The sequence below is a fragment of the Hakea prostrata genome, chromosome 10 (assembly GCF_041222555.1).
Source record: "Hakea prostrata isolate BN-2017 chromosome 10, UWA_Hpros_2, whole genome shotgun sequence".
NCBI classification, from domain to species: Eukaryota; Viridiplantae; Streptophyta; class Magnoliopsida; order Proteales; family Proteaceae; genus Hakea; species Hakea prostrata.
In genome coordinates this window covers 16,246,207-16,255,696 of record NC_142609.1, presented here as the reverse complement: position 1 = coordinate 16,255,696, position 9,490 = coordinate 16,246,207, and the positions used below count along the sequence as shown (strand labels likewise).

General features: G+C 39.4%; 1 protein-coding gene across 1 annotated transcript; it reads right to left on the bottom strand.

Moving 5' to 3' along the window:
• Window positions 1–725: 725 nt before the first annotated feature.
• SKIP5 (SKP1/ASK-interacting protein 5) lies at window positions 726–8,602 on the bottom strand. The gene is made up of 5 exons (XM_089137151.1): window positions 8,435–8,602; window positions 3,211–3,355; window positions 3,051–3,129; window positions 1,707–1,765; window positions 726–1,632 (listed from the first exon to the last, which is right to left on the bottom strand). Exons 1-5 carry the CDS (start codon window positions 8,580–8,582, stop codon window positions 1,284–1,286), a joined length of 780 nt encoding a protein of 259 aa, XP_088993277.1. The 5' UTR covers window positions 8,583–8,602; the 3' UTR covers window positions 726–1,283.
• Between the last annotated feature and the right edge of the window lie 888 nt (window positions 8,603–9,490).

Below are 9,490 nucleotides of genomic sequence, written 5' to 3'. Positions count from 1 at the left end.
TGTATTTTCATTTTTGTTTCTTTTTCGATTTGTTATTTCGTGGTGTTTGTTATAATAATATTGATAGATGAATCACTATTGAGGAAAGATAGACGATTCAAGAGGGTGCATTCACACATGAAAAATGGTGTTGATCCAATGACCCTCTCACCACCCAGGACTTATTTGCCCTCTTCCCATCTACCCACCTACTCACTCCCTTGAGCTGGCCCACCCTCTTCACTCCTCCTCACTTCCTTGCCCTCTTCCCTCCATCCTCCCCCTCCAAATCAGGGATCCTTTACCCTCAAGGGTAGTGGATAATCTTAACTTACAATATCTTATACCACACATCCAGGAAGAGGACCCGGATAAATAGACTAACCTAAATGTATGGCGGCAAGAAATCAATATAGAGGAGCCTGACTCCCCCCTTCCCCATTCCTTTTATGAGTCGTTGTGGTGGAAACCTCAAAGTTAACATTTTTCATTCCCCATTTTTTCCCTCACATAAATAAGGTGTGGTAGGTAAATTGAATGCCGAAATTTTTCGAACTCTGAAAATAAGGATCTTGGACCAACTTGGCTTTCCCTGGCTGTCTAACTTGAATGCCGAAATTTGTCAAAACATGAAAACGTCACTGACAATGATCCAGATTAGCCTAACTACCATGGGTAATCAATCATCTAACGAGGATCAAGCCTATGAACCAACAGCAGAACCTACTAATAGATCGGCAACTAGGTTCCCTAGTGAACAGAAAGTGCAAAATACAAAACATTAGAGGTTTTGTATCACCAACAGAGGGTGCTTCTTAGTAAAAAAGTAAAGTTGCTTCATTGCAGCAACAGTTTCAGGGTTCATTCTCTTCAAAGCAGGGGTAGTGCAGTGTACATTATGAGGCTTCCCAAACCTTGCACCAGGGAGATGGAGATAGATAAACCCATGCCTTGGTTCTATGTGAAAAGTGAACTGTAATTTGATTTGGGTCCCCTTTGTGCTTCAGATTTATTTTATGTTCCTATTTGCCAATTTGTGCATACAGCTGAGGACCATGACACCAAAATACTGTGCTTTCATGGAAAACACGTGAAAAGATTTACAGAATTCCTTCAAATTTTGCAGATCGATGAAAAAGCCAGTCTACTTTAGCCAGGACGCTTGGCCTTGATAGATGAAACTTTAAACATACACAGGGTTAATGTCGAATAAATTTGCTAATTACTGACTGAAAAACTAAATTAACATTAAAATAAAGAACACGGCCTAATATACACAATGTATTGTGAATGTCACAACAGGCTCAAGGCAATGAAGCTCGACACTGATCCTCCACATCAAACCAAAAGAAGAGGGATGTTCGAGCACAAATGACCCGAACTCGCTGCAACACCAGTGTTCCACGGGTCAAAACAGCCTTGGCTCCCCCCTCTATCCGAGTCCGTGATACAGAGACACCATCACCACGTCCCGTCACTGTTGATGATGCTGTACTGACGATTGGGCATGAAAGGTAATCTAAAGGGTTGTCCTCGCATTGAAGTACACACCCCTCTATGGTTAGCCTTCCACTCCTGTGAAGCAAGCAGCACCCGAGTTCTGCTCTCACCGTCAGATTTGCCACCTTACAGGTAGAGAGGAACTCCAGGGCACTATTGAGAACTAATGATTAGCAGAAGCAAAAAGACATTGTATAGACCAAATAGAAGTAATGAATCCTCCAAACCTGTCAGAACCCCGAGAACAGACCAGTACTGTCTCATCAGGAAGCACACCTCCTCCGATCTGAACAAAAGAAAGAGTGGTAACAAGAGGCCAAAAAAATGCAGGGGATCCCCAGGGGAAGAGAAGGGGGATTTGGGGAAGGGGGGAGACCAAATCCTTTGTCACATGGACTACGGTAATATTTCCTGTTTCCTGAAAAACTACTACAGGAAAAAACCAAAGGACGTGTTAGTCGTTACCTTCCAGACTTCCAGTCGTGAAGCACTGATGCAACTGAGACAGTATTGTAGGACACAGTTGGTACCCAGGCTCTCTCTTGGGTCCAATATAACAACACGCATGGTTGATGCCTCACCAATTTGCACTGATTCATGTTTATTGCTCCAATTTTTTTGATGAATATCTTATACCATATCTTACACTTTTGTTTATTATATGTTGGCTTCCATATCAGATCAGTTCTAACATAATTATCATATTGCATCAATATGGCTCCTATGTAATATGTAAGCATAATAATACAAAATTATCATAGTTGTATTACATAGTCATATATTGCACGCCTAAGATATTGAGAAGTCACTTAGATGCCTCTAGATCCCACCATTGGGACCCTATTGTAGGAGTTGTTTGTTAGGAGTGCAGATAACATATTATTTACATTTGCCACTCCCCTGGTGAAACCAACCACCCTCCTGTCCTTACACACACTGATAACAATGGATAACCTCCCCCCCCCCCCCCCCCCCCCGAAAACATGGTTTTGAGTCACATGAATAATAGAGAGTTGGCCTTTAGCTTCACACTCAAAGAAGATAATTCTCAAACAAAATCAAAGAGGTTAGACATGCTTATCAAATAATTTCTTAAATTTCCCTTGGATATAATCGATTAACTTTTCCAGTCCATTGGATCAAATCTTGACCTTTGATGCCAATATGGTTAGATTACCAACAGGAAAACTCAGCAATCAAATGCATAACATAATGAATTGCAAGAGGTAGCATTCCCTGGCTTTAGCGCAAGAATGTGAAAACCAAGGGAAAAGAGACTAAGCGGGATGATCAATGATAACTAGAGTGGCCATCAATTGTTTAGCATCAGCAAACAAACACAAACCCTTTATATCAAGTCCTTTTGTGGGATAGAAGATAAAAACATAATGATATTATTTGAGGAAGATGTTACTGCTCATGGTATCAAAAGACATCTAGAGATTTTGCACATTCGAAGCTTGTGAATGGTATTTCCACCAGAAAAGTCTTCAAACTTTGGAAGCTCTGAAAATTAACATTCAACTGATTGACCCCGGAGAATATATCAGGGAAAAGAATGTTGGACATACCAGGCAAAGTGGCTTTTTTATCTGTATATTACGGACAACATGCTCCAAACCAGGACCTATCAAAATAGTTTCGCCGGGCCTGTAGAAAACAGATCCTTCACTACATTTAAATTTCGTCTTTTAAATAGAAACACACACTAAAAAATGCAAATTAACTAACCTAGCTGCAGAAATAGCAGTTTCAATGTTTGAGTAAACTCCAACCTCAGGTGGATCCTTGGTAGATTTGTCCACACGCAGCCATAGACGGGGATGGCATGCTAGGAAACACCATCTGTGGCAAACCAGGGCGGTGTTATAACGATCTGCAAACCCAACATAAACTTGTGATAGAAGCAGCGAACTATGATACATTGTCCTACCAACTCAAATATTATAAGGAAAAAACAATAAGCCAAAGATAATGAGAAACAAACCATGAACTTCACTCAAAGATGGAAGGTATCAACAAATACATGCAGAGAAAACATGTATAAAAATAAGAGTTACAAGCCTCAATACTTTGAATTAGTTTTATCCCTTCAAAATTCATTTCACCATCAATTATTGTGCAGGTTTCAGCCAAACAGCTAACCACTCTTTCCAGCTAGCCTGAAGTATAATTAACATAGTCTACACCTACTCCAGACATTCTATGAATATTTTCTTCTTAGCATTAATGGTTCAATGAAGTATAATTAACATAGTCACACCTTGCAATAGATCATAAACTGTGTCACAACTTCCAGCTGTGGGAAACTCAGAATCTCATTGTCCTGGACAGCACAGGCATTTCTTTTCAATAACAAACATAAATTGACCAATTGACCAATCAACCAATATAAAGAATTGAATACAAAGAAAAGATCCCAAAACACCGTCCACATGAACGGTAATTTGAGGCCAATATGGACAGCTGGTGCAAAGATAAACTAGTAGATGTTGGAGGACCATCCTATGAGAAGCCACTACTAGACTACTAAACTAGATTCTGTTTTTTGTAATAGTTTCTTGTTATAAAGTCTTAAGTATTAACTATTTTTCAAATTCTATTTCTTTTTCTAGGTCCATGATTGTTTAGACAGCTAGATTCTATAAAGCCTCATTAGTTTCTAAAGCTTCTTTTAAAATATATATATATTGTTTTCAGAGTCTTCTATTTTGAAGTCTATTTTCACAACTTCTACTTTTGAGGTTTTTATTTTGTGAAGCTTAAGCCAGGATAAAATAGGCCCCATCAATTGTACTAAAGTAAAAGACTCGATCAATGGTTCTTTTTATTGCTTGCTTCCAAGTAGTTGGTCTCAGAATGACTTGTTTCAACAACTGAGATAGCCATGGGTGAGAGATCTACAGCTGAGAGCCCATCCGTTAACCCCCTTTCTTCTACTTATTTTTATGCTTTTATTTGTTATATAAAAAGGAAAACTAAACATTGGGGATTATCAGCCGTATTCTGTCTGTTCATCCTTATTGTGTCGATCTTGGCTGCAGCAACCGATGTCCGATCTACAGCTTGTTTCCTCGAAACAATGAATTGACCAGGAAGATATTCAATTTGGACATCAAATCCAGGACAGATCAGAAAAATATCACAGTAACCATAACCCCATAATTGGGAAGCCAAAAACAAGGATAACTGATGTAAGCAGGGTTGTCCCCCCTCCCCCCTATGATTGGGCCCAAAACTCTGACCCAAAGAAGCTAAACCAAAACTGGCCGAATTATGCTCAAGGGAATTTTGGCCATTTTCCTCGACTCCTTTAGGGCTCAACATTGTTCTAGATTGAATCCCGTCGATCCAAGGGTTATGGATGTAATTTTATTTTTTTATTTTGGTTATTAAATTTTGAGTTATAAAGAGTCCAAGTCCATTATAAGTTAGTCGTGTTTGACTTGGTCAAAGTTGGTTGGTTGAGTCCTTGTTTAGCTTAATTAGCAAGTAAGAGTGAGTCCATGTAAGGTGGTGGAATCCTCAACTATAAAGGAGACCCATCTAAAGCCCAGTTCTTTTATTAATTAGAGTCCAAGTTAAAGAATTAGGTTAGAAGTTGGACCCTTATCGGTTAAGGAATTCCAAGTTGAGTCCAAGTGTTACGTAATATGGCTATAAATAGCCTATTTTATTCTGAATAAAGTACGTTGAATTGATGAGAAAATCAGAGGCTTGGGCCATGGAGGAGGAAACCGTTGTGGCCTGGGCTGGAGAGTAATTCTCAAGGAATTTCAGAAAGCTCCAGCAGCATCTTCATCTTTTTCAAGTAATTCAGAACAGTCAGTTCACTTTTCCAAGTAAGTACAGCCCCTCCCCTCCATCGCAACCCATTCCTGCCCCTTTCCCTTCTTGTCCAGACTCAGAGAGACCACCTCAGCCCATTCCTCACCATCTCTGCCACCCGTGAGATACTTCATTGTATGGAAAATTGACCTAGTATCATACCTAGTTATCTCCAGGAATACAGGATTGACCTTAATTTTTCACCTAAACAATGTATCCAAGACAAAGAGGAACAGCCAAAATCTTCACCCCATCTCCAAAACTGAATGGAACAGCAAGAAGGAGAGGTTGCAAACCTGGCCTCAAATCACCACAGTAATTGATACTTAAAACCATGGCGAGGAAAAGAAGAATCAGTGTCACATACCAATAGAAACATGTGAAGGAAAAGAAGAATCAGTGTCATAAACCGATAAACATGTTTCCTCATCAGCTCCTCGTATCTGTTTAGACCCTACAAGCATCTTCCATCATATATGGAATGGTTAATCAGGACCTATATTTTAAACAAGTAAAATGATTTAATATTTTCAATTGACCAATTTAACTTCTTCCTTTGTCTTTCTTTCACTGACAGATAGTTTACCTTGCTTGTATCACACACAAGATCCAGGTTTCCAAAACCCATTTGGACACTCATCAGCCCACACACACAATTGTACTCCAATTACAAGAAGCAATGGCACTTTTGTAATTGAATAGATCACTAGAGTGTGTACTGGTAGTATAAATCAGTGTGGTGACGAAGGGAAATAAGATTTATTGTAAGAAGCCAAACTTGAGTCAGAACAAAGTAAAAGGAAAAGAGCAAATAAGAAATAAAGGAAGGGTCACTTTGCAGATAGAAGGGGCTACGGTTAAAGTCAAAGACCATAGTTTTGGGTTAGGATTATATTCAACATCCCGGAATAGCATCAACAGCAGAAACACAAAATGATGTGGAACTCGACTCCCCTTATATGACCATGTTTTGATCAGAAGTCTTGAAGAAACATCAAATTTATCCTGTCAAGGGCAATGAATGGTTTTCCAAAACAGCAAGAATAATCAGAGTTTATGAGGTCAGAACTGAACTCTGCGGTAACACTATGTTCAGACCTGAAAATGGCTTAAATGCCTGGCAGGAGGGAGTTCCACAACCAGAGTTTGAGAAAATGTCACCCAGGAGGGAATTTCTGTCACCCAAAACCTCAGGTTATATTGCTGGTTTACCGAAACATTCAAGACACAGTAGGTTTTATTTGGGAAGTAAGAAGCCGTTTTGACATCTCTTCATCTACAAAGACTTCTGAAAACACAGACACAAAGTGCTGATCAAATCAAATTATATGGAAGCCCAGGAAAGAGCGCTAGTATAAGTTTCAAGAAAACTTAAGCAAATAGAGAAGCATAGAAGATGGGAGGACAAAGGGAAGTGAGAATATAGATGGAAGGGAGGATTGAGGAAGGTTTGAATAAAGATGGCCACATCCTCAACCAAATACTCAGGTATCTCTACCTCTATCTAAGACTATCAAATAACTCAAAATCCTAATAAACCCAATTAGAGACAAATCCAACTATTAGATTTTTAATAATAAATTAGTTATCATACAAAACCCGCAAATGCAACTGGGACAAGTTTATCGTCATATGGGTATCCCCAATGGATGGATTTGGCCTGGTCTAAGGAATTTGATCCTACTTCAACATGACCTATGACGTATGCACCCAAAATGAAGATTTGACCAGGGTTGGGAGATAGTAGAATAAAATAGAAGCATTTGAACAAACTTTCTGACTCAGATTGCCAAGCAGTGGATAAATAAAGTATAACCTAAAGCATAGTTATAGTCCTAAAAATTCTTTATGGAACTTCAACAATTGATATGTGAGTCATTTTTAGAGTCCCTAAACAGAAACTGGGTTATCAAATAAACAAAGAAGAACACACAAATCTGTACATCAGTTAGAGCATCAAACATAAAACCTGGTCAGATATTTGCTGCGAACCATCAAGCCCATCTCTGGTGGACTTCTCTAAATTTCACAAAAATACCCTCTATTGTGCGGGGTTTTCTGGTTAAATTTTTGTAATATCAATGGCCAGCAACAAGTACATAGTGTATTGGACATAGAACACATATGAACAGGTTTGGATCCTCTCCTTCGAGGAATCTTCCAATGAGTACCCAATGAGTGATAGGATACAATCATGTAGAATATTTTAGTCCAAGGGTTAGGATAAATGCAATAAGTGCCCTTGGATTTAAAATATTTACGTGTGGCTGAATCCTATCACTCACTTGGCACTCATTGGGAGATCTCCGAGAGGGGGAGCCAAATCCCATATGAACTACAAAACAATGATAAAATCTAATAGAAAGTCCGAATTGTAGTCCCCCGTTGACCATATATGAATGGACTAAAAGTAGGACAGCCTACCCCGGTTCTCAATTCACAGTGAATGTTAGAACTCAAGACCGCTCAAAACTGCTACTCTATAATTAAAGACTTTCTATATTCCAGTAACACGAAAAGGAAAATTAAGAAGAGAAATTCAAAAGCTTGTGCATCCCGAGTTAAACTATATGACTAAACCTATCCACCATAATTGTCCAACGAGGAATCCAGTTCAACGAAGTCCTAAATCCAATATCCCAGGCACGGTCACGGAAAGCTACAGGGAGTGGAAACTGGCGTTGATTAATGAAACAAAAACGGGTCTAAAGGCCCAAAAAAAAAAAACTCATAGATCAGCATCACATGGTAGGCTAGTACGTTGGCTCACTGGCTTCTGGATGAATGGAAAATCTAAAAGCTGAAGCTTTAAGTAGCTTCTAGCTTTCCTTCAACATATATCCACCATTTGGGACGTATATCAAGCTAAATTTAACATCTTTAGCTCCTCAATATCGCTAAACTAGAATAGAAGGAGACAACTCTAAAAGCGATCAGTAACTTAAACAGATCTGAGACAAGCAATTCCACCCAAAATTAAACACTCAATTCAAGGAATGGATAAATTTCAAATTGAAATCCAATAGCACGAGAGCTAAATCAACAACCGCCGTTAGAAAAAATAGCTGCAATTCAGCTGCTCGAAAATTAGGGTTTGGGAATACGGGAGGGGTAAAAGAGGAGAAACCTGGAATTGGAGAGAGGAAACTAAAGATGTGCATGAGACATCCATCGTCGAGACTGTTAATTGACGAATCAGAGTCTGAATCGCTGCTGCTGCTTCTGCTCTTCTTCATCCGTCTCAGCTCCATCGAAATGGCTTCCCCAAAAACCATGATCTTCTCGTTATATATGTCACGTGTGCCTAAGAACTCCTTCCCATTCTTTTACTTTCATTGATAACCTGTAACTGACACGCATGAATAACATGGAGGATTAATCCCTGACGAAAATAAATGGAGAGGGTGACATGGTAGTCGTTAGATTATAATCTTTATTCGTTGAGGACAACCTGAGATTGGAATCTTTATTGTTGCTTGGTGATACCGGAAAATAAAACCGAACCCGATTTAACCGGTTTCCAATTTTAAACCCCGGCTGAACCACAGTCGAGACCGGTCTTGACTGAGTCTCAGTGATCATGCGTGGAAAAGCTATTTGACAGTTATAAGGCTTAAACGTCAACCTGAATATTATGGGATACGTGATTGAGTCACAATAGGCAACTTCCACTGATATGTAGCAGAGATCATGCCAAAAGTGGTAACTACCCACAGCTCCTAATAGAAAGGACAAAATCCTACAACCGGACGGCGACCAATGAAGATCACAAACGCATCTAACGATCGAGAATCAAAGGTAAAACCTATATAAACCAGTGCTCTACGTACCACAGAGGTATCTAAATCGTTTCCCTTTACTAGTATACTTAATTTCTACTCTATAGTTAACTAGAGCTTGGTGATCAATTCCTTAACTAACTTAGCCTTCAGAGGTGGCATTCCGACCCCATGGTCGGGCCACTCCTAACGTTGTTTTGCAAGTTAATCTTTCAAAGATCTCAAGGTTAAGCAGATTTTAGACACATCATTTGGTGCCGTTTGTGGAAAACGCTTCAGAAAGCCATGGTTACCAAGATCGAAAGCAGAGCAACTGCAGCCCAAAGACTCCAAGATATTCGTCCTCCAGAAGGAGGAATTCCTGAAGAAGAAATTCTTGAAGGGAGTAACGTTTGAAGAGTTCG